This window comes from Panthera pardus, unplaced genomic scaffold, assembly GCF_024362965.1.
Source record: "Panthera pardus isolate Hobbes unplaced genomic scaffold, ASM2436296v1 HiC_scaffold_13, whole genome shotgun sequence".
Lineage (NCBI taxonomy): Eukaryota > Metazoa > Chordata > Mammalia > Carnivora > Felidae > Panthera > Panthera pardus.
The window spans coordinates 23185237-23211177 of record NW_026526688.1 but is presented as its reverse complement, the minus strand read 5'-3'; the positions used below and the strand labels follow the sequence as shown (position 1 = coordinate 23211177).

Here is a 25941-nt window from a genome sequence, read left to right as displayed (position 1 = left end):
GGAAATTTGTACCCTTTGACGAACATCTCCCTGTTTTCCCCACCCTACAGCCCTTGGAAATCACCATTCTACTCTCCCTTTCTTAAGATTCCACATACAAGGGAGATCATACACTATTAGCCTTTCTCTGTCTGTGTTATTTCATTTGGCGTTGCGTTCTCCAAGGCCATCTCTGTGTTGCAAATGGCATGATTTTTTTTTTAATGGCTGAAATGTGGGGTTTGTGTGTGTGTGTGTGCGTGCATGTGTATACACACACATACATATTTGTATATATGTGATTAATCGTTAACCTAACAATGAACACTTAAGTTGTTTCTGTGTCTTGACTGTTGTGTATAATGATGCAGTGAAAATGGGGATGCAGATCTCTCTTCAAGATAAAAATGTGGTTGCCTTCAGAAATACACCAAGAAGTGAGGTTGCTAGATCACATGGTAGTTGTATTTTTAAGTTAAGTTTAACCTCCATACTGTTTTCCATAGTGGCTGTATTTTTTACATTCCCACCAACAGTATATAAGAATTCCTTTTTCTTCATTCCTGCCAACACTTGTTACCTCTTATCTTTTCGATAATTAATAGGTATTAGATGTTACTTCATTGTGGTTGTGATTTTCCTTTCTAGGATGATTAGTGACTTTTGAGCCTCTTTTTACGTACCTGTTGGCCATTTTTAGGTCTTCTTTGGAAAATACTATGCAGGTTTTGTGCCTGCTTTTTAACTGGATTTTTGTTTTAGTTGTGTGAGTTTGTTATACATTTTGAACTTAACTCCTTATCCAATATATAATTTGCAAATATTTTCTCCTATTCTGTAAGTTGCCTTTTCATTTTGTTGATTGTTACCATTGCTTTGCAAAAGCTTTTTAGTGTAATGTATTCCCATTTGTTTATTTTTGTTATTGGTGTCATATTCAAAATATCGTCAAGACCAATGTTAAGGAGGTTTTTTCATATATTTTTTTCTAGGAGTTTTATAGTTTTGTGTCTTAGGTTTATATCTTTAACCCATTTGAGTTAAGTTTTGTGAGTGGCATAAGACAGGAATCCATTTTCATTCGCTTAAGTGTGAATATCCACTTTTCCCAGGACTTTTTGTTGAAGACACTATGCTTTCTCCATTGAGTATTCTTTACTCCTTTGTTAAATACTCATTGACAATGTTTGTCTGAGTTTAGTTCTGGGCTTGCAATTCTATTGCAGTGGTCTGTATGTTTTTATGACAGTACCATTCAGTTTTATTATTTTTTTAATTTAAATCTTAGTTAACATACAGTGCAATATTGGTTTCAGGAATAGAATATAGTGATTCACCACTTATATACAACACCCAGTGCTCATCACAACAAGTGCCCTCCTTAATACCCCTCACCCATCTAGCCCATCTCCCACCCAACTTCTCCCTCCATCAACTCTGTTTGTTCTCTGTCTTTAAGAGTGTCTTGTGGTTTATTTCCCTCTCTTCTCTTCCACTCACTTTCCCATATGTTCATCTGCTTTGTTTCTTAAATTCTACATATGAGTGAAATCTTATGGTATTTGTTTTTCTCTGATTTATTTCACTTAGCGTAGTACATTCTGCCTCCATCCATGTCATTGCAAATGGCAATATTTCCACTCTTTTTGATGGCTCAGTATTATTCCTGTGTGTGTGTGTGTGTGTGTGTGTGTGTGTGTATGTGTACACTATATATATATTATTTGGTATATACCAAGTATGTGTGTGTGTGTGTGTGTGTGTATGTATATATATATATATCTCCAGACTATACAGAGAGCCCAAATGTCCATTGACTGATGGATATAGTATACATACTACCATCAGTATACCATGTATATACTGTGTGTGTTTATGTGTGTGTATCTATGTGTATATATATGTATGTATACATACATACATACACACATACAGACCTACCATCAGTCAGTGGACATTTGGGCTCTCTCCGTAGTTTGGCTGTTGTTGATTATGCTGCTGTAAACATTGAGGTGCATGTACACCTTTGATTTTGTATTTTTGTATCCTTTGGGTAAATAATAGTGCATTTGCTGGATTGTAGGGTAGTTCCATTTTTAGTTTTTTGAGGAGCCTCCATACTGTTCTCCAGAGTGTCTGCACCAGTCCTACCAACAGTGCAAGAGAGTTCCCCATTCTCCACATGTTCGCTTGGTTTCCATTTGTGTGGAATATCTTTTTCCATCCCTTCTCTTTGAAATTATTTGTCTCCTTGATGCTGAAGTGAGTGTCTAGGGGGCAGCATTTAGTTGAGTCTTCTTTTTTTATACCTTTACCCACTCTATACCTTTTGAATTACATTTAAAGTAATTATTGATAGGTAAGGACTTATTAATGGCATCTTAATGGTTTTCTGGCTAGTTTTGTAGTTCCTTCCTGTATAAATTAATGTTTTTTTTTACAGTCGTTGCTTTGATTCCCTTCTCTTTTTCTTTTGTATGTTTTGTATAATTTTGTTTTGTGGTTACCATGAGGCTCACATAAAACATCTTAATATAATAGTCTATTTTACATTGATAATTTAACTTCAATTGTATACTAAAACTACCTTTTACTTTTCCCCCCACACATATCTTCATTTTTGAGGTCACAGTTTACCTCGTTTTATATTGTTTGTCATAGGTTTTCATAAGTTATTTGTTATTAAATATTTAAGTTATTAACATTGAAGTTATTAACATGCTACCATAATATAGTATTAGAAAATTATGAATTTGAGTATATATTTACCTGTGCCAGTGCTTGTTTCATCTTGTGTGTTGCTAATAAGTCTGTTAATTTTGGCATTTCTTACAAGGCAGGTCTAGTAGTGATGAACTCCACTCCTTGTTTGGAATTTTTTTATCACTGATTCATTTCTGGAGGACAACCTTACTAAGTAAGATATTCTTGGTTGATAGTTTTTTCCTTTTAGTATTTTTAATATATCATTCTACTCTCTTGTCTTACAAGAGATAGCTTAAGGGTGGGTTCACTTGCATGTGATATTTTTTTGTTTCTGTTTTAAAAATTCACCATATTTAATTTTAGACAGTTTTATTATAATGTAATTTGGAGAAGATCATTTAGGGTTGAAATTTTATGAAAACCTATGAGCTTCAAGAACTTGTATTTTCAAACATCTCCCCACATTTGAGGCATTCTCACCCATTATTTCTTTAATCTTTCTGCCCCTTTTTCCCTCTCTTCTCATTCTGAGACTCTAGTAAGACAGGTTTTTTTTCACTCTTTGTCATTTTTTTTGTCATTGTTCTCTCCTGTCTAGATTATTTCAAGTGATCTGTCTTCTACTTTGCGAATTATTTCTGATTGATCCAGTCTACTATTGATATTCTCTATTGCATTTTTCATTTTATATATCCTATTTTGTTTAGTTCTTTCTTATGATTCCTATCTCTGGTAAACTCACTCTGTTCATGTATTGCTTTTCTTACTTTGTTGAATTATCTTTAATGTGTTACTTTGTAGTTCACTGAGTTTTCTTAAAACACATACTTTTAATTCTTTATTGTGCAAATCATAGATCTTCATTTCTTTTTTGGTCAGTTACTGGAAAAATTACAGTTTTCCTTCGGTGGTATCATGTTTCCTTGATTTTTCGTGTCCTTGAAGTTGAAGTCTTCATACTTGAATATTCATCTCTTCTAATCTTTACTGACTGGCTTTCCTTTTAGTTATGTTAGGGAATTCTGAGGCTTTCTTCTATCTTTCTTGTGAACACACCTGCTCTATACTTCTTGGTCCCTCTGAGGTGGGGGGGATTCGGGTTTGTATATCTTCCTCTTGATCCTGCAAAACTAGAATGCTCTAGTTTGTGTCCTTTCTCCTCATGCTGCAGAGTTGGGCTGGCTCTCTGCATTTGTCCAATTGTTATCTGAAAGGCTTACTTTCACTGCCAGCAGAGTGTGCACAGGGGGACAGCCACAGGACAGAGGGTGTGCAGGGGCTGCACGTGGAGCATGAAGGGTGCCTCTGGGCCTGCTGCGGGGAATCCACAGGTGCAGTGTCTTCAGCAACTCACTGGCGGGCTTACTGATGGATTCCACGAAGTGGTTATTAGGATCTGCGTCCTTTTGATGTGTTCCGCTCTGAGGCCTGGTTGCTGTTCTCCCATCGGTCCACTGCCCCCAACTTGTGCAGTATATGACTCAGTATTCTGGATGGTATAAGATTTGTGTCTCTTCTCAGTGTCCTACATAGCTGGGGAAGCTGGGTGCTCACTAACACACTCTCACTTTCCCCTCTGGGAGAAATCACAGAGAAGTTCTCTCAGGACACTGAGCTGTGCCCCCTGGGCGGAGTGAGCTACGAAATTGAAACCATTTGTCTTACCCTCTTCAGTGCATCCAGTATTTCATTTTTAGTGTTTTTCCAGTAGTGCTGGCATTTCTCAGTTGGACTCAGCTTCCACAAAGGCACTCTTGTTCATAGGCAATTGTCAAAATCCATGTTTTTTTGGAGAGAGAATGGTAGAATGCTCTTATCCTGCCATGATGATGATATCACACATAATCAAAAATTCTTAAAAAGTCAGTACTGTCAATTTTATTATACAAAAAACAAGTTTCTTGGAAAATATCAACTGAAATTATGTCAGGAAGAAATATAAATTCATAGTATACCAGTAACCATTACATAAGGTGAAGTATTTGCAAATCATCCTTGAGAAATGAAAAAGTCCAGTAGCTTCTAAGTCATTTTTTGGCAAGGATACGTGAAGGAATTATGCCAGTTTGTCAACTTATTCAGAAGAGAGTAAAAGGGAAAACTACCCACCTTCTTTAATGAGGTTCTTGTTTGTATTCTTCGTATGGAAGTGTTTCTTTGGAGCATGATTACAGGTCAGAAAATTTCCACTTACCTCTTGGAAACTAAGCACATGACAGAGAACTAAAAACCTATGTCAAGTTAAATTCCAAGTGACTGGAAGACAGAAAAATCTGATACATTCCAATCTGTCTGCAAATTTTTTCAACAGCTAGTGAGACCACAACCACTATAAGATGCTCTTTTTCATAAGGATCTTTTGTTATTGAGAAGAGCAGAAAGTGCTAAGGGGCATAGTGTTAGTGGCAGATGTCAAAAATTGGCAAGAAATATTTCCCCCCAGAAAATGAGGACCCTGTCCTGGGAAGGAATAGTTGTGATTGGGACCTTACTTCGATACGGAAGGCTTACATGGGGCAGGGGGTAAAAGACAGCTGAGTCAGTGAGTGCTGAGGAACAAAAGGTGGCAGAATTCAAAGTACAGGCAAAGATCCACCCAGTAAAATGAGTGGCTTACCTTGAGATACTGATTGTATTTCTTGGTGGCAGTGACTCATGAAGAAATCAAGGGGAGTAAAGATTTAATGGAAGAAGTCCACCTGAGAGATAAAGGAGGTATGGCTACACAGTGGTGTCATATTTTAAAGAAATGGCCAGTTTTCATAACAACAAAAAATTGAACCACTGAGCTATGTAGTCTCTTGCTTATAGCCACTTCACTAGTTCAGGAAAAATGGGTGCTGTTCAAATATGAGCAAAATCAGAGCAATATCAACAAAGAATTTAACACATTGTCTGTACATATCTAGTGCAAGGAAATAGTTTGCAAATGAGAGCAGCTGTTCCTACAGAAAAGTTTTTCCTAGGGAAAACCTACCGGAAAAATTTTCCCAGAAGGTTTAGCGAAATTATAAAAATCACTCTAGTAGGGATAATGAAATACTTGCAGGAAAGACCATAAGGCTAAGTATGAGAATTTAGAGATGGCCAGCAAATAGGAAAGGTGGCATGGCATATGTCAAATCTTGCTTAGGAACATGGAAGCAAGATTTTTTTTCTCTTTAATTTTTTTCCAAATTCAGCTGTATATAAAATAGCGAAAGTCAGGTTGTAGGAATGGGTGGTTAAGCCATAGGGGAAGTAGAAATTAATTGAAAACCATCACAGCAATGGTGTAAAGTAGAAAGAGTGTCACTAATGCCATAGACATTACTTGATATTCATCATTTATGGTTTTAGAAAGTTAAACTGTAGGGGCGCCTGGGTGGCTCAGTCGGTTAAACGTCCGGCTTCAGCTCAGGTCATGATCTCACAGTCTGTGAGTTCGAGCCCCGCTTCGGGCTCTGTGCTGACAGCTCAGAGCCTGGAGCCGGCTTTGGACTCTATGTCTCCCTCTCTCTCTGCCCCTCCCCTGCTCATGCTTTGTCTCTCTCTGTCTCAAAAATACATAAAAGCATTAAAAAAAAAAAAAGTTAAACTATAAATACAAGTGAACTTTCTTAACTAGGTAAAGGATGTCTTAAAATCTCTAGCAAATATCTTATGTAGTGATACTTTAAAATAAAGCCTATAATTACCTACTATTCATCATTTTATTAGTGGTCTTAGTCAAAGCTTAAGAACAGAAAAAAGAAATGCAGGGAGTAAATAAATCTTGTCATATTTACTTATGACTTTCCACATGGAAAATTCACCATTTATGGAGAACCAATAATACAATTATTACTAGAGTTGGAAGAGTTAATGTCCAATAATCATTAGGAATTTTATACAGGAAGCAATTTGATATATAATTGAAAATAAAATCTTTAACAATAGGAAGAAAAAATGTGTGGTACTTAAATCTAACAAAAGATGTATAAAATTTATAAATAGAGTATCAAAATTGAAACTATATACATGTATATATTTATAGCTAATTATTGCTTTCTGCCTTTTGTCTTCGTGTAGTATTCCCTCATCCTTCTATTTTTATTTTCAACAAATTAGTGGTCTTTATGACTGAGTTGGATGCAATAGGACAGATTAAGAAGACCAGGCACATCACCTTATAGCAAACGTCTTCTGCAATAATATCTAGAGTCTAGATATTCAAACAGAACCCCTGTAACCTTCTAGAACATACTTAAAAATACCTCTATAATAAATGGAGAGAATACAAATGTGGGTTTTTTAAAGTTTAATATTTGGTCACTTTTGATAATTGAGTCATAATGGATGAATTATACTCTAATATAATTGGATACTAGAGATGATCTCAATCACCTTATTAAGTTTAAAAGTGTTGTGGGTTTTTTGCTCAGGCTAGTTTTCAAGTTGCTTCATTCAGTAAAGCTACCCAGGTTTTTTGATGAAAGTATAGTATGTACTTTTTTCACTGTTATGGTAAAGTTAAAACTTCTTTAGTATTTAGTGTCATACCAAATCTTGTCACTGTTTCAGTCTATCAAAACACTGACGGTCTCTCTGAATTATAGTCAGTTGACAATAGCATGCCTTCATTTTTCTCTCCAGAATTACTGTTAGAAGCTAGTAATAATCATCATTACTATTGATTGAATTTTTCCTTCTTTGGGATATGTTTTATGTACTTATTCCTTACAATAACGATGAAAAGGAATTTACATTCTCCTCCTTGTACAAACAGGGAAACTAAGATTCAATAAACTCATTTTGCTAGCTCACATAGCTAGAAAATTATTAACTAGGACCTGATCCCACTTGTCTGACTTCAAATTCTGTATTCTTACCACGTTGCGGGGCGTCTCATAATGTGGGCACATAACTCATGTTGGTTGTTTAAACCGGTGGATGTAGTGAGCCATTATGACTGCAGATAAATGCCTGAGAATATTTATATGGTGCATAAATGTTAAATACTCGAACAGTCAGTTTTCTTGCATCCCCTGCCTCATCATGCAGATTTTGCATTTCTGCTTTGAATCCTTGGAAGCTAATTACCTTGGCATAGCAGAAAATAGTCTAACATTCACAAACACATACTTGAGAAGGAATTCTTGGCAAGCATGCATGCTCACCAGTGGAAGCCTTTTAGAAGTCAGTAACAGGCTGCAGAGAACAGACATGTTTTCAAACAGTGTGTTTTAAAACTACTCTGATGATACAATGTTGAATTCAAAAAGCTCCTCTTGAAACTCCCCTTTTTCATTACTATAGAAATATACAAACTTGTGGCCTTTTCTTTAGCTACTGATGGCTTCTGGGAACTAATTTGAATCTTCTTTACCATTTTCTGCCTGATAGCCAGCCCTTCCACCGCCAAACTTGACTCTTTATTTTTAAAAAAGGGCTATTTTGAAGGATTTGTTCATTTGTTCATTTCCAATCTTACCCAATTCTTTTTTTTTTTAAATTTTTTTTAACGTTTCATTTATTTTTGAGACAGAGACAGAGCATGAACGGGGGAGGGGCAGAGAGAGAGGGAGACACAGAATCGGAAGCAGGCTCCAGGCTCTGAGCCATCAGCCCAGAGCCCGACGCGGGGCTCGAACTCACGGACCGTGAGATCGTGACCTGAGCTGCAGTCGGCTGCCCAACCGACTGAGCCACCCAGGCGCCCCCCAATCTTACCCAATTCTTAAGATACCCTTGCAAAGTTAAGAGTCTACCCAAAATGGCTAATCATGTATTCAGATTCTCAAACATTTGTCTATGCAAAATAACCACTATCCTGCTTTCCTTTGGGAAAGAGAACATGTATTTTGGTAATCTTTGGCAAAATATTGTCATCTGATGTATAGAAACTCTGATGAAAGCCCTGGATTGCACGGAAAGGAAAGCTCCTAAAATAAAAATGATGAATTAGATTAGAGCAGACCCCTCGTGTAATACCAAAGGTGCAGAATGTGAATAGAGAGAAAAAAGTTTGTTAAAGAAGCTCTCTGTCCATATAGCCACTTCTTAGTATAGAACAAGTCTGTGTATAGTGAGCACTTGTGTATTGAACCTCTGCAGAAGTACCTCCCAAGGGATTACTTAGTGTAACATATCTTTAGTTTGATGGACAATGTTCTATGTTCTATGGCTTCTGCTGTTTTTGTTGTTGTTGTTGTCTTTTTCATTATTATATTTACCTTATTGTATATGACTCACAGGTAGGCTAAGAATGAAGTTTTTGCAGGGGAAAAGAAGCTGTTCATGGTGTTTTAGAGGGTATGAGACAAAATTTGCAATTTCCTTATATAGAGAGAGATATGCAAATATTTAAAAAGTAAATATTAGAGCTTCCTGATTCCGAATTGAAAAAAGTAGGGAAAGGAGTATTCATAAGTTCTTCCTGATCTTGAAAGAAAGTGCTGTGAACTCCTGTTTGTACGTGATGATGATTGTTTATAGAGCAGAGTAAGTTCTGGTTCTGGTTTTACTCCGTTTTCCCTTCCTCCACCCTGCAAAGGAAAAGCAATAATAGACAATAAGCATATACATTACCTGTTTTATGATGAGTTTAAAGTGGAATGGTTGAGTAAAATATTGAACTACACTGGTACATAACTTTAAGGAGTATAATATAGGTCTATAGTTTATGGTTTTCAGAAATAAATGTTGACTTGGAATATCAAAATGAGTTAAAATGTTATGCTTTATAGCTCATAGCGCAGATCTTCTTGGCAACCTAAAGCTCTTTATAGATGGCTGTCATTCCAAAGCAGAAATAGAAGTGTGATGAGTAGTTCTATTGATTGCATATACAAAGAAAAATATCCTAAGAATTTGCAATTAAAAACATGAAAGATAAACATCATTTAAAAAAAATCTAATAACCAGACTTTATTATCACAGTAAATCTTGGTAGGAGAGAAGCTGTTTTGTGCCTTTTAACACTGATGCTCTGTATTATAAGATGATTCACATACCTTAATGTGTCTTCTGTCTCAAAGAAATTATATCAGTTTAATTATGTAAGTTTTGTGAAAAACTTAAGCTTGAAATTAATATAAATTATTATACAGTTTTCACATTCTTGAAGAGTTGTTTGGTGTCTGCACATTGTGTTGTATCAGTAGAAATGTATTTCTTAAGCGCATTCAAAACTGCAAAGCAGCTCTGACCTCAGAATGAGCGCCTTTACAAATTTATTTGAATAAAATTATATAACTTCTAATATTATGCAGATACTGTCTCTGCGGTTTATTACTTTGTTCTCCTTACAAGTGAGAAGCAAATAAGTGCTGCTAATATTTTTTTTTCCAGTGAAGCATCTGTTGTTTGAAGACGATTCTAAACATAAATAGTTTGAGTCATTTGAAGATGGGTATGTCTGTTTGCAAATAGATAGTTTCTATATATAGTCCCATGTATACTTTTGTATTGGAGATTTGGTAACAATATAATGAAAAGAATTAATATATTTTTAGTGTATATTTTTCCTAATTTTCTATAATGAAGACCGACAATGCCTTCCATAACTCAAAAGAGTATCTTAAAACTACTCAGACATGGATGGACCTCCTTTTTCTTTCTTTCTTTTTCTTATTTTCTTCCTCCTCTTCCTCTTCCTCCTCCTTTTTTTTTTTTTTTTTTTTTTGATGTTGTGTGGTTGCCTGAGTCTTTTGCTTATTATAAACTCATAATTAAATAAGCTTCACTATGAAGGTCCAATACTTGGAATGACTGCCTGGTTTCTGTATTCCATTCCATGCTAATGGTATGCCACTCAGTAGTGGTTATAAGTAATATTTATTGAGACAGTGATCCTCAATGTAGGATTCCTTTCCATGAAATAAAATATATTTAGTCTTAAGCAAAATTACACAGATGCTCTTTTCACAGAAATTTATGGCATTTCTAGGCCATGGCTAGGACTACTGCATTTTCTTTTCTTTTCTTTCTTTTTTTGGGGAAACTTAACTAATTTACATTTCATTCAGTTTTAGAATAAATATTTATGTTTCAGTATATTCACCTCTTCTCTGTTAATTCATGTTTAGCTGTTTATTGACCATTCAACAAGAGTTTGAAAGCCTACTATGTATTAAGAACTGTGAAGAACCATGTGGATATAAAATGATAGGACAAGGGGCACCTGGGTGGCACAGTCAGTTGAGCATCCAACTTCTGCTCAGGTTGTGATCTCATAGCTTGTGAGTTTGAGCCCCACGTCGGGCTCTTTGCTGTCAACGCAGAGCCCAGTTCAGATCTGGTGTCCCCCTCTCTCTCTGCCACTTCCCTGCTCATAGTCGTCCCCCACCCCTGCAAAAAAATAAATAAATAAAAGGACAAGATAAAAAAGATTAGGATATAGTTCTTGCCCCTAGAGACCTTACTTGTCTAATGATGGAGGAGAATCAACAGGATATAAATGCTCTGACTAAAATGTGTCCAAAATCTTGGTTTTCTAAGATGGTACTATTTTTTTCTTTTTTGGCTCTCCAGGAAAATGTGGCATCCAAAATGCTTTCCAAAGGGACTACCAAGTTTTCTTTGATTATTGAACTGCAGCAAATATCTGAGTAGCTTTTTTACTGTTTCAGAACATTAGCCTTTTTTTAAATTTTTATTTGAGAGAGAGAGAGAGCGCGCGCACACAGATGCTAGTGGGGGAAGGGCAAAGATAGAGGGAGAGAGAGAATCCCAAGCAGGTCCACACTGTCAATGTGGAGCCCGACACCGGGGTCGAACCCATGAACTGTGAGATCATGACCTGAGCTGAAATCAAGAGTGGCTACTTAACTGACTGAGCCACCCAGGCGCCCCTCAGAGTGTTACTCTTTAGTCTCACTTTTGGCTTGAAGTCAGCCAGTGCTCAAAAAAAAAAAAAAAAAAAAAGGCTTCCTATATTATATGAAAGTTTGGACACCTGAATGTACTGTTGATTATACTTTATTTTACTATATTATACTTGCATTCAGTTTTTTCCTTCCATTTCAGTGTCTGATCACTCCAGTTTGTTACTGTGTTTCATGGCTATTTTGATGTTAAAGAAGTATAGAAGACGAAAACTTTTGATACTAACAGATAGTCTGGCTTGTTAGATGAAGCGCCAACCAAAACATGGGTCTTTAGGCTATTCATCTATTGCTGAATATGAAATTAGATGGCTTTCAATTTAGTAAGTTGGTCAAATCTGCCTTCTCAGGTAACTGTTTATATTTCCATGGGGTATTAAATATTCTTACGTATTACAAAAGGATCCTCTCTGACAGTTGTGAGTATTGTGGGTGAGTGTGTGTGAGTATTATAAGCCAAAGGAAAACAAACCATAGTGTGGGAGATGCAGGAGAGAAGCATCAAAGGAAAAGACTTCAAAAGGGAAGGGCTGGAGAAGGTGCAAGGCCTTGGGACATGTTTACACAGCTGAACGAGGCTGATGCTCGTAAGGAACACCTAGAGCCATTAACATTTGTCCAGGGCTGGATCCTCCTTCGCACCTGACCCTTCCTACTGTTATAGAAACCATTGACTCAAAATTCAACCTTGAAAAGCTAAACCATTAGACTCATTAACACACTTGCTTAGCTGACTTTATGCACGTAGTCTTTAGCAATTATCCTAATAAAAAGAAGCTTCATTCTTGAGTCGGGGCCTCATTCTGACTTGAGCATGAGGATCTTCACTTAACTTTGTTTGCGGACTTATCTTTTGCGAGTCTGGCCATACTTCCAGCAACACCACAGGATATTTATATGCCAAGTAAATCAAAATTTGACTTTTGCTTTTGGGTGACAAAAGTAGCTTAATGCAGGCCAGTGCTTCTATTTAAAATAATTTATAAAGCTAACTAAAATAAACAAATCATCTCTTTGATTCATGGAGAGCTACTTAGGTAATGAGAACTAAAGGGTCTCAGACTGTGATAGGGAAGGAACCTTGGACCAGTCATCCTGCCAGGGCAGCCCTGGCACCAAGCACCCTATGGACTTCACCTGGCACATGCCCATTCCAGCTCAGGCTGTCCCTCCAGGGGGGCTTCAGTGCAGAGGGCAGCACAAGAGTCCCCGTCTGCACCTGTTCCTGCTGGCCAGTCAAAGCCATCAGGCACATGCAGTCTACAAAGTTCCTACAGGAGACCCTCCTTCAAAATTCAGAGAGATAGCTGTGCATAATTCATAAAAATAGATACAAAGTCAAGCAAAGTGAGAGGAGTATGTTTCAAACAAAAGAACAAGGTAAAACCTCAGAAAAAGAACTAAAACAAAATGGAGATGTACAATCCATCTGATAAAGAGTTTAAAGTAATACTCGTAAAGATGCGCATCAAAGAAGAGGGAGTGAACTTAGAACTTCAACAAAGAGAAATATAAAAAAGAACTGGTCAGAACTGAAGAAGACAGTAGCTGAAGTGAAAAATACACTAGAGGGAATAAAAAGCAGATTAGAGGCCAGAAGGGGGAGTGGCAGGATATATTTAAAGTGCTGAAAGGGAAAAACTTCCTCTACCCAGCATGGTTGTCATTCGGAATTGAAAGAGATAAAGCACTTCCTAGGGTCATGGTCTCAGGGTTTGTGAGTTCGAGCCCCGCGTCGGGCTCTGTGCTGACAGCTCAGAGCCTGGAGCCTGATTCGGATTCTGTGTCTCCCTCTCTCTGCCCCTCCCCTTCTCATGCTGTGTCTCTCTCTCTCAAAAATAAATATTAAAAAAAAAAAATTAAAAAAGAGCTTCCTAGATAAGCAAAGCTCATCACCACTAAACAAGCCATGTGAAAAATGTTGAAGGGTTTCTTTAAGTGGAAAAGAAAAGGCCATAACCAGGAATAAGAGCATATTATGAAAGAAAAATGTCACTTCTACAGGCAAATATACAGTCAAGACAATAAATGAACCACTTAAAAAGTTAGTTGAAGGTTAAAAGACAAAAATAGTAAGATCTATTACAACTACAACAACTAGTTAAGGGACACACAAAATAAAAATGTCAAGATGACAAAAACAAAACATGGAGAGAGGGGAGTAAAGAAATTACCAGCTTAAAATAGACTGGTGTGTATATATGTATATATAATCTCAATGTATATGAAACTCATGGTAACCAAAAACCTACAACAGATACACTAAAATAAAAAGAACCAACGCATAACACTGAAGGAAACTATCAGTTGATAAAGGAAGTGACCAAGAGAAGAAACAGAGAAGAACTACAGAAACAACCACAACACTATTAACAAAATGGCAGTAAGAACACACCTATCAATAATTACTTTAAATGTAAATAGACTACTCTAATCAAAAGACATAGGATAACAGAATGGATAAAAACAAACAAACAAACAAAAAACCAAGACCCATTTATATGCTGCCTACAGGAGACTCACTTCAGATCTAAAGACACAGAATGAAAATGAAGGATTAGAAAAAGATATGCCATAGAAATAAAGAGAAAGCTAGTGTAACAATACTCATATCAGACAAAATATACTTTAAAACAAAGACTGTAAAAAAGACTGTAAAAAAAGACAAAGAAGGGCATTACATAATGATAAAAGGGTCACTTCAAGAAGAGGATGTAACAACTGTAAATATATATTCAACATAGAGTCACTGAAATGTATAATGCAAATATTATCAGACATAATAGAAATTGACAGTAATATGATACTAAGGGACTTTAATGCCCCACCTATATCAATGGATAGGTCATCTCGATAGAAAATCAATAAGGAAACTTTGGCCTTGATTGACAGACCAGAAGGGCTTAATAGACATGTACAGAATATTTCATCTAAAAACCACAGAATACATTTTCTTTTCAAGTACACACAGAACAGTCTGCAGATCACATTAGGCCACAAAAGAAGTATAAAATTCAAAAATGAAATCATCAGGTATTATTTTTGACCACAATGGGATATCTAGAAGTTAGTTACAAGAAGAAAACTGAAAAAGACACAACACTTGACACTAAATGATGAAGAAATCAAAGAGGAAATAAAATCACACCATGAGACAAATGGAAACAAAGCTTTTCAAAACCTACTGGAAGCACCAAAAGCCACTGTAAGAGGGAAATTCATGCCACCACAGGCCTATTTAAGAAATAAGAAAAATCTGAAACATTCTTAACTTTAAACCTAAAAGAACTGAGAAAGACGAGCAAACAAAGCACAATGTTAGTGGAAGGAAGGAAATGATGATCAGAGTGGATTAAATGAAATAAAGATTTAAAAACTACAAAAAAAGATCAATGACACTAAAAAGTAAATAAAACTAGGTGCAACTGGGTAGTTCAGTTGGTTGAACATAAGCTCTTGGTTTCAGCTCAGGTCATGATCTCACGGTTTCATGAGTTTGAGCCCCGTGTTTGACTCCACGGACAGTGTGGAACCTGCTTGGGATTCTCTCCATCTCTCTCTCCTGCCCCTCCCCGGCTTGCTCTCTCTCAAAATAAATAAAACATAAAAATAAAATTAAAAAAAACACTAAAAGTGTCTTTGAGAAGATCAACAAAATTGATAAACATTTATTTAGACTCAAAGAAAAAGAGATTGACCAAATAAATCAGAAATAAAAGAGAAGTTGTTAACTGACACCGCAGAAGTACAAATGATCATAAGAGATTACTACACACAATCATATGCTAATAAACTGAACAATTTATAAGAAGTGGATAAATTCCTAGAAATTCCATCAGTCTTTGAAGACTGAATCGTGAAGAAATAGAAAATCTGAATAGACGGATTACAAGTAATGAAATTGAAGTAGTAATTTTAAAACTCTCAAAAAACAAAACTCGAGGACCAGATGGCTTCACAGGTGAATTCTACCCAAATATTTAAAGAAGAGTTAGGACCTGTGCTTCTCAAATTATTCCAAAAAATTGAAGAGCAAGGAAAGCCTCCAAATTCATTCTGTGAGGGCAGCATTACCATGATACTGAAACCAGACAAAAACATTACAAAGAAAAGGAAACTATAGGTCGTCTCTCATGAATATAGATGCAAAAATCCTCTATGAAAATTAGCAAACCAAGTTCAACAATACATTTAAAAGTGTTGTACATCACAGTTGGAAGTGTGAATTATGCAGGGAAGCAAGGATGCTCAACATATGCAAAACAGTTAATGTGATATTTATAACACATTCACAAGAGAAGGGGTGAAGCCCATGTGGTCATCTCAGTAGATGCAGAAAAAGCACTTTAAAGGGCAACATTCTTTCATGATAAAAACTCAGCAAAGTTGGTTTCAAGGGAACATATTTCAACATAATAAAGTCTATATATGACAAACCCACAGCTAACATCATAGTAGTAAAAACATGAAAGATTTTTCCTCAAAGATGACAAAGAAGACAGAGATGCCACTCTTGCCACTTTCATTCAATGAAGTATTGGAAATGCTAGCCACAGCAATTAGCCAAGATAAATAAAAGTAAAGAAATAAAACTATCATTTGAGTTGATACAATACTGTATGCAGAAAATCTTAAAGCATCCACCAAAAAACTATTAGAACTAATGAATGAATTCAGTAAAGTCCTAGGATAAAGTTAGTGTACAGAAATTGTCATATTTCCATACACTAATAATGAGCTACAGAAATAGAAATTAAGGAAAAAAATCCCATTTATAATTGCATTAGAGAGAATAAAATACCTAGGATAAAAATTAACCAACATGGTAATTCTGAGGACTATTTAAGACGTTGATGAAGGAATTGTGGAAGACACAAATAAATGTAAAGATATTCTGTGCTTATTGAATAGAAGAATTAATTTTTCTAAGATGCCCATACTTACCCAAAGCAGTCTACACAGTGCAATTCCTATGAAAATACCAATGGCATTTTTCACAGAACTAGAACAAAGCATCCTAAAATTTCTATTGAATTACAAAAAACCATGAATAACCAAGATATTGGCATAAAAACAGGTGCATAAACCAGTGGAATAGAACACAGAGCCCAGTAAATAATCCACACATAAATGGTCAATTAATCTATGTATGAAGGAGGCAAGAATGTACAGTGGGGAAAAGACAGTCTCTTCAGCAAGTGGTCTGGGAAAACTGGGCAGCTACACAAAAGAATGAAACTGGAAGACGTTCTTACACCATACACAAAAATAAACTCAAAATGGATTGAAAACTTCAATGTAAGATCTGAAACCATAAAACTCCTAGAAGAAATCATAGGCAGTAAGGTGTTGGACATCAGTCTGAGCAAATTTTTTGGATCTGTCTTTTCAAGCAAGGGAAGCAAAATAAACAATTAAAATTAAATTAAAATAAACAAATGGGATTTCAGCCTTTTTTCTGCAAAGCAGAGGAAACTAGTAGCAAAATAAGAAGGCAACCTACTGAATGGGAGAAGTTATTTCCTAATCATTTACCTGATAAGGGCTTAATATCCTAAATATATGATGATCTTACACAAGTTAATATCAAGAAAACAATCCAATTAAAAAATGGGTGGAGGACTTGAATAGACATTTTACAAAGAAGATAGATTGTGAACTACAATAAATTAAAAGATACAGATTGTCAACAGCACATTCAACAATGTTCAACATCACTAATCGAAGAAATGCAAATCAAAACCATAATGAGCTATCCGCTCACACCTGTCAGATTGGCTATTATCAAAAAGACAAAAAGTAACAAGTGTCGATGAGGACACAAAGAAAAGGAAACCCTCATATAGTGCTGGTGGGAATGCAAATTGGTATGGTCTCTATGGAAAACAGTATGGATGTTCCTCCAAAACTTAAATATAGGAATACCAGATGATTCAGCAATCACACTTCTGAGTATTTATCCAGTGAGAAAGAAAACACTAACTTGCAAAGATCTATGTACACTTGTATGTGCATTGTGGCATTATTTACAATAGCCAAGATATTTAAGCAGCCTAAACAGATGAATGGATGAGGAAGATGTGGTGTGTGTGTATATACTGGAATGCATGTTTATTATGTATATATAATATGTGTGTATATATATAATATATGTATATATAATATGGATGTATACATTATATGTGTATGTAAACATATATGTAATGGGATGTCTATATAAATACTGGAGTATTACTCAGCATATGCATCCCTTTGTTTATCACAACATTCTTTAAAATAGCAAAGATATGGAAGTAACCTAAATGCCCATTAATAGATATGTGAATAAAAAAGAAGTGGTGTATATATTCAAGGGAATATTATTAGTCATAAAAAGAATGAAATCACACCATTTATGACAAAATGGATGGGCCTAGAGTCTATTATGCTGAATAAGTGAGAGAGAAAAGTACCATATGATTTTGCTTATATGTGGAATCTAAAAACCAAAACAAATGAACAGGCAAAACAGATACAGACTGGCAGATACAGGAAACAAACCGGTTCCCAGAGGGAGATGCCGGGTGACATGCATACTAAATCAGGGGGATTAAGAGGTCAAAACATCCAGTTATTGAGTTAGTCATGAGGATGTAGTGGACAGCATGGGGAATACAGTAAGCAAAATTGTAATGACTTTGTATCTTGACCGATGGTAACTAGATTTTGTTAGGATCACTTCGTAATGTATACAGATATTGTATTACTCTGGAATTAATAGGAATTGTATGTCAATTATACTTTTTAAAAATGAGGCCTAGTAGAATTTATTTGGCTTCTGCAGCCGCTTTTATACTGGAGCCAATTGCTGATTTGGGCAAGAATTGAAAATCCAGTCCAGGTCCCAGCAAAGGGGTACTGTAGAGAAATGGAAAAATAAGCATATCTTTTGGTACAAATTTCATTATTCTCAAGCACAGTCCGGTTGTTTGCTGATGGAGAGTGGCTGAAAGCCCTAAGCATCAAGTCTCAAAAGCAGAGTATTTTTCAGTCTTGGGTTTAAAACGGATGTGGGAGCCACCTGTCTTTGAAAATCCTGTCTGAGTTCAGTCAAGAGAGATGGCGCTTTATCAGGGCCATTACCCGTGACTCAGTCATTACATTCCCTGATTGGATTAAGGCGATTACACTTTACTAATAAATTTGACAGTATTAAAACAGAAATTAGACCATTTTATCCATTCATCAGTTGATGGACACTTGGGCTGTTTCCATTAATTGACTGTTGTAGATAATGCTACTATAAACATTGGGGTGCATATATCCCTTTGAATTAGTATTTTTGTGTTCTTTGGGTGAATACCTAGTAGTGCAATTGCTGGATTGTAGGGTAGTTCTCTTTTAAATTGGAGGAACCTCTATACTGCCATACTGTTTTCCAGAGTGGCTGCACCGGTTTACATTCCCAGCAACAGTGCACAAGGTTCCCCTTTCTCCACATTTCGCTGATAACCTATTGTTTCTGATGATGTTGATTTTAGCCATTCTGACAGGTGTGAGGTGATACTCGTAGTTTTGATTCATATTTCCCTGATGATCAGTGATGCTGGACATCTTTTCTTATGTCTGTTGGCCATCTGTATGTCTTCTTGAGAAAAATATCTATTCAAGTCCTCTGCCCATGTTTTAATTATTTTTTTGGGGGGTGTTGCATTTGATAAGTTCTTTATATATTTTGGATACCAACCCCTTATCAGATGTGTCATTTGCAAATATCTTCTCCAGTTCCATAGTTGCCTTTAGGTTTGTTGATTGTTTCCTTCGCTGTGCAAAAGCTTTTTATTTTGATGAAGTCCCAATAGTTTATTTTTGCTTTTGTTTCTCTTACCTCAGAAGTATCTAGCAAGAAGTTACTGCGGCCGCTGTCAAAGAGGTTGCTGCCTATGTTCGCCACTTGAATTTTGATGGTTTCCTGTCTCACATTTAGGTCTTTAATCCATTTTGAATTTATTTTTGTGTATGTTGTAAGAAAGTGGTCCACTCTGAATCTTTGGTATGTTGCTGTCCAGCTTTTCCAACATCATTTGTTGAATATTTTTTCCTGCTTTGTTAAAGATTAATTGACCATACAGTTGTGGGTTCATTTCTGGGTTTTCTATTTTGTTCTGTTGATCTGTGCACCAGTACCATACTGTTTTGATCACTACAGCTTTGCACTATAAATTGAAGTCTGGAATTGTGGTGCTCCCAGCTTTACTTTTCTTTTTCAAGTTGCTTTGGCTATCTGGGGTATTTTGTGATTCCATACACATTTAGGATTGTTTGTTTTAGCTCTGTGAAAAGTGCTGGTGGTATTTTGATAGGGATTGCGTTAAATGTGTAGATTGCTGTGGATAATAGAGATAATATAGACACTTTAACGATATTTGTTCTTCCAATCCAGTCCATGAGCATGAAATGTCTATTTCTTTGTTTCATCTTTGATGTCTTTCAAGAGTGTTTCATAGTTTTCAGAGGCTACAGGTCTTTCACCTCTTTGATTAGATTTATTCCTAGTTATCTTCTATCTTATTTGGTGCAGTTGTAAATGTCTTTCTGCTGCTTCATTATTGGTGTATAGAAATGTGCCAGGTTTCTGTACGTTGATTTTGTATTCTGCAAATTTGCGTATCAATTCTAGCGATTGTTTTTGGTTGAATCTTTTGGGTTTTCTACGTACAGTATCATATCATCTGCAAATAGTGAATGTTTGACCTCTTGTTTGCCAGTTTGGGTGCCTTCTATTTCTTTTTGTTGTCTAATTGTTGTAGGTAGGAATTCCAGTACTATGTTAAATAACAGTGGTGAGGGTGGACATCCCTGTTGTGTTCCTGACCTTAGAGGAAAAGCTCTCAGTTTCTCCCCATTGAAAATTAATATTAGCTGCAGGTTTTTCACATATGGACTCTATTATGTTGAGGTATGTTCTTGCTAAACCTACTTTGTTAGAGTTTTTATTATGAATCGATTTGTACTTTATCAAATGCTTTTTGTGTATCTAAATGATCATATGGTTCTTATTTCTTTTATTAATGTAGTGTATCATGTTGATTGATTTGAGAATAAATGAGCTTTTAAGTATTGCTGGATTCTCTTGGCTATCATTTATTAAAAATTGATGTGTTTCTGTTCATCAGAGTTATTGGTCTGTAGTTCCCTTTTTTACTGTAGTCTTTATCTGCTTTTGGTATCAGGGTAACGTTAGGCTCATAGAATGACTTTGAAAGGTATCCTTTCTTTTCTATTTTTTTGGAATAGTTTGAGAAGAATGGGTATTAATTCTTCTTTAAATGTATGGTGGAATTCACCTGAGAAGCCATCTGGTCCCGGTCATTAGTTTGTTGGGAATTTTTTGATTACTGATTCAGTTTCTTTGCAAGTTATTGATCTGTTCCAATTCTCTCTTTATTCCTGTTTGTTTTGGTCATTTATGTTTCTAGGAACTTATCCATTTCTTCCATGTTGTCCAATTTGTTGGCATATAGTTTTTCATAATACTCTCTTATATGGTGTTGGTTGTTATTTCTCCTCTCTCATTTATGATTTTATTTATTTGGTTCCTTTCTCTCTTTGGTAAGTCTGGCTGGAGGTTTACCAGTTTTATTGATTTTTTTTTTTTTTTTTTTTTCAAAGAACCAACTCCTGGTTTCATTGATCTGTTCTATTGTTTTTTTGTTTTGTTTTGTTTTTAGTTTCTAGATAATTATTTCTGCTCTGATCTCTATTATTTCCTTCCTTTCGCTGGCTTTAGTCTTCTTTTACTATATTTTTTTCCTAACTCCTGTAGGTATAAGGTTAGGTTCTTTGAGATTTTTCTTGCTTCTTAAGGTAGGCCTGTATTGCTATATATTTCCCTCTTAGGGCCACTTTGTTACATCTCAAAGGTTTTGGACTTTTGTGGGTTCCCCCCCTTTCATTTGTTTCCTTGTATTTTTTAAAAATTTCTTCTCTGATTTCCTAGTTGACCATTCATTGTTTAGTAGCCTGTTTTTTAATTTATATATATTTGTGGTCTTTCCAGATATTTTCTTTTGGTGAACTTCTGATTTCATAGCATTGTGGTCAGAAAAGTTGCATGGTGTGATTTCAGTTTTTTGTATTTATGGAAGCCTGATTTGTGACCTAATCTGTGATCTACTCTGGTGAATGTCCCATTTGTACTTGAAAAGAATGTGTATTCTGCTGTTTTAGGATGGAATGTTATGAATATATCTGTTATGTCCATCTAGTCCAGTGTGTCATTCAAAGCCATTGGTTCCTTATATATTTTCTGTTTAGATGATGTATTAATTTAAATGGGGTGTTAAACTCCCCTACTTTTATTGCCTTACTATCTATTAATTCCTTTTATGTTTGTTACTCTTTTATATATTTGGGTGCTCCCATGCTGAACACATAAGTATTTACAATTATTATATCTTCTTGTTGGATTGTCCCCTTTATTGTGATATAGTGCCCTTTGTCTCCTAGTACAGTCTTTGTTTTAAAGTATAGTTTATCTTGGGGCGCCTGGGTGGCTCAGTCAGTTGAGCGTCCGACTTCAGCTCAGGTCATGATCTCGCGGTCCATGGGTTCGAGCCCCGCGTCGGGCTCTGGGCTGATTGATGGCTCAGAGCCTGGAGCCTGCTTCCGATTCTGTGTCTCCCTCTCTCTCTGCCCCTCCCCCGTTCATGCTCTGTCTCTCTCTGTCTCAAAAATAAATAAACGTTAAAAAAAAAAAAGTATAGTTTATCTGATAAAAGTATTGCTACTCTAGCTTTATTTTGACCTCCATTTGTGTGATAAATGTTTCTCCATACCCTCACTTTCAGTCTGTAGGTGTCTTTAGGTCTAAAATGATTCTCTTGTAGGTAGCATATATATGGATCTATATGTGTATCTATAGTGTTTTTTTAACCCATTGTGACACCTTATATTTTTTGATTGGAGTGTTTAGTCCATTTAAATTCAAAGTAATGATAAGTGTTTATTGCCATCTTAATACTTGTTTTGTTGTTTCTGGAGATTTCTGTGACCCTCTCTTGTTTCTGTCACTTTTGGTGTTTCCTTTCCACTCTGAGTCCCCTTTAATATTACTTGCAGGGCTGATATAGTGATCACGAACTTCTTTAGTTTTTGTCTGTGAAACTCTTTATCTCTCCTTCTAAACTGAATCACAGCCTTGCTGAATAGAGTATACTTGGCCGTAGATTTTTCCCACTCAGCACTTTGAGTATATATACCATGCCACTTCCTTCTGGCATGCCATATTTCTGTTGAGAAATCTTCAGCAGTCTTACCTTGTAAGTTAAGGACTTCTTTTGTCTTGTTTGTTTTAAGACTTTTTCTTTACCAGTATATTTTGCAAATTTAATTACAGTATGTCTTGGTATTGGCCTCCATTTATTGAGTTTGATTGGAGTTCTCTGTGCCTCCTGAATCTGGATGTCTGTTTCATTCTCCAGATTAGGGAAGTTTTCTGCTATTATTTCTTGAAATAAATTTTCTGGCCCCCTTTCTCTCTCTTCTTCTGGGACTCCTATAATATGAATGTTATTACACTTGATGGAGTCACTGAGTTCCCTAAGTCTGTTCTCATGTTCCATAATTCTTCTTCTCTCTCTCTTTTGTTCACCCTTATTTTCCATCATTTTATCTTCTAGTTCACTAATTTGTTCCTCTGCTTCTTCCAGCCTGCTGTTCATTGCATCAAGCCTGTTTCCAATCTTGGTCATCACATTTTTCATCTCTCAGGGATTCTTTTTTTTAACTCTTTTATCTCTATGGTAAGGGTCTCCCTGATGCCTTTTATTCTTTTCTTAAGCCCAGTGAGTTGCTTTAAATTCTCCATCAGGCACATTACTTATATCTGTTTTGCTTAGTTCTCTGGCTGTCGCCTTATCTTGTCCTTTCCTTTGGGATGCATTCCTCTGTCTTGGCACTTTGGTCTAAGTCTCTGCCTTCATCTGTGTATTAGAAAAGCCCGTTATGTTTTCTGCTGTTCAGCATAATGGCCTTATGAAGAGCAGATCATGTAGCACTTTAAGGAGTGTCTCTGGTGTGTGGTGCGTGCACTCTGCTGTTGTATTGTGGCTGCTCTAGCCTTCAGGCTGGTCGTCTGCAGGGGCTCTCCTCGCCTGCTGTGGGCAGTGGTTGGCCCTTGGCCTAGATGCGGCAAGTTTTAACTCTGGTGAAATGAGACCGGACGCCACCCTACCAGAACTGAAGCCCTGCAGAACTCTCTGTTTGGGGGACGTGGTGTGCTGGTCTGGGGGAGGGGGCCCGCTCCGTTGGAACTGAGGCAAGCTTGACCGAGAAAGGCAGTCCCACCAGAGCGCAGGGGTGTGGGGCTTGGTGTAAGCAAGGTAAGCAGTCAGTATCAGAGCTGCGCTGCTTCCAGCAGGTGGTGTGTGTTTATGCTGAGGGGTGATGGAGGAAAATGGCTCCAGCCAGGTTGTTTGCCAGCCGTCTCTCCAGGAACAGGAGAGCTCTATCTCAGCCAAGTCCTCTGACCTTTACAGCTCTAGGCTTTAGGTCTCATGGTTGCAAGAACTCAGGAAATTCATTCCCTCTTGTTTTCTAAGCTAATGACTTTGGAAAACCATTCTCCTTGTTTTTTCCCCCTTTTCACGCTTGCTTACCCTCCCTCCCTCCCTTTCTTCCTCCTTCCCTTTCTCTCTCTCTCTCGCTCGCTCGCTCTCACTCTTTCCTTCAGTATGACCTCTTCTCTCCCTTTAGTTGTGGAGTTCTGTCAGTCTGTCAGTATTCAGGATGCTCTGATAGTTAATCCAGTCATGTTCATGGGACGAGAAGAGCCTAGAGTCATCCTCCTCCACTGCCTTCTTCTCTGAGTTGAGGTCTGTATATTTAAATGGGTTAAAAACATTCTTCATCTTCACTATTTTATAATATATATAATTGCCTTCAACTATGAATCTAGGTGGTTAATAACCTATGCTTTGGACTGTCTTTGGTTAGGACATATCAGATTGCCACTATGCCAGATGCTTTATATATGTTATTGAATTTAATTATTAACATCTTTAGCATGATTTTTATGCCTATTTTATAGATAAATATGAGAAGCCAGAAAATAAATAACTTACCCAAAGTCCCACAGTTAGTAAGTGAAAATCATGCCAATGGGTGAACTGATACATGATTTTTTAAATTTAGTTTCATGACCATTATATTTTTAAAATTCAGTATTCTGATATTCTTTAACTCACATATACACTGTTTTTCAGTGTATAGTCTTTGCTATGACTTCTGGCCAGATGTGGAATCATATCCGTGGACCTCCGTATGCTCATAAGAACCCACACAATGGACAAGTGGTAAGTGTGTGTTCTAAGCATCCAAATTTTGCACTTTAATCTTGTTTATATAGGGATCAGAAATTATGTTTACTATTTAGTGAGAAAGGATTTTATTTATAAATTATAAGTTTGTTCTTTCTCTTCTAATACTACCTCTGCTATATACATACACATATATACAATATATTGTTTTTGGGATGAGGACTGCTTTGCTGTTTAAGAAAATTAATGTACTGGGCCACCTGGGTGGCTCAGTTAGTTAAGCATCCGACTCAGTTTCAGCTCAGGTCATGACCTAACGGTTTCGTGAGTTCAAGCCCCACATCAGGCTCTGTGCTGATGGTGCAGAGCCTGCTTGGGATTCTCTCTGCCCCTCTCCTACTCATGCTGTGGCTCTCTCTCTCAAAGTGAATAAATAAACTTAAAAAAGAAAAAAAAATTAGTGTTCCTACCATATCGAATAGACATTCATAACCTACTCTTTCAACTTTACATATTGCTCTGGTAATAATATGTAATGCCAGCAGAGGAAATAGGAACAGTTTGTAGTCACTGTCCTATCAGTAGTAAATTTAATTTAGTTCAGAAGAGAGTAATTAAAACATCATTATGAACTCTGGTAGTCCTTGTATTAGAATGCTAACAATTGTTTGCTACAAAATTAAAAGTGACATTAATGAAATCAGTAGCCAAGTGAACATTAGTAACTACTACTGAATTTACTTATTTTGTTGCTTTCCTTTTTTAGGGTATTGTTTTCAGGAGGATTATTTCGGGTTTTTTTTTTTTTTTTTTTTTTTTTGGTGAATGGGATATATTGTAATAGATCAACTATCTTTGGGGCTTAGTATTTATTAGGTTGGTGATGATTAACTGTTTAAAAATGTAATTTTTTCTGTAACTTTTTCATTGGAAAACATACAGATTTGGAGAAAATAATGTCATGACAACCCTCATATACCCGTGGCCAAACAATTACTAGCTCATAACCAATCCTTGTTTCATCCAGTCCCCCGCTCCATTCTCTTTACCTGCTGTTGGATTCTTTTGAAAGAAGTGCTCAATGTCATTTCATTTCATACAGAAATACTGTA

General features: G+C 36.3%; 1 protein-coding gene across 6 annotated transcripts in view; it reads left to right on the top strand.

The window, feature by feature from the left end:
* Positions 1-25941, top strand: part of TUSC3 (tumor suppressor candidate 3) — a 283032-nt gene that overhangs the window by 146441 nt on the left and 110650 nt on the right. For 5 of the 6 annotated variants that reach the window (XM_019466756.2, XM_019466758.2, XM_019466759.2 and 2 more), the window contains exon 6: positions 24776-24865. The exons of the other annotated variant lie outside the window; for it this stretch is intronic. In XM_019466756.2, coding sequence (XP_019322301.1) covers positions 24776-24865 — 90 coding nt within the window. The remainder of the gene's footprint in view (positions 1-24775; positions 24866-25941) is intronic. 6 annotated transcript variants of the gene reach the window in all.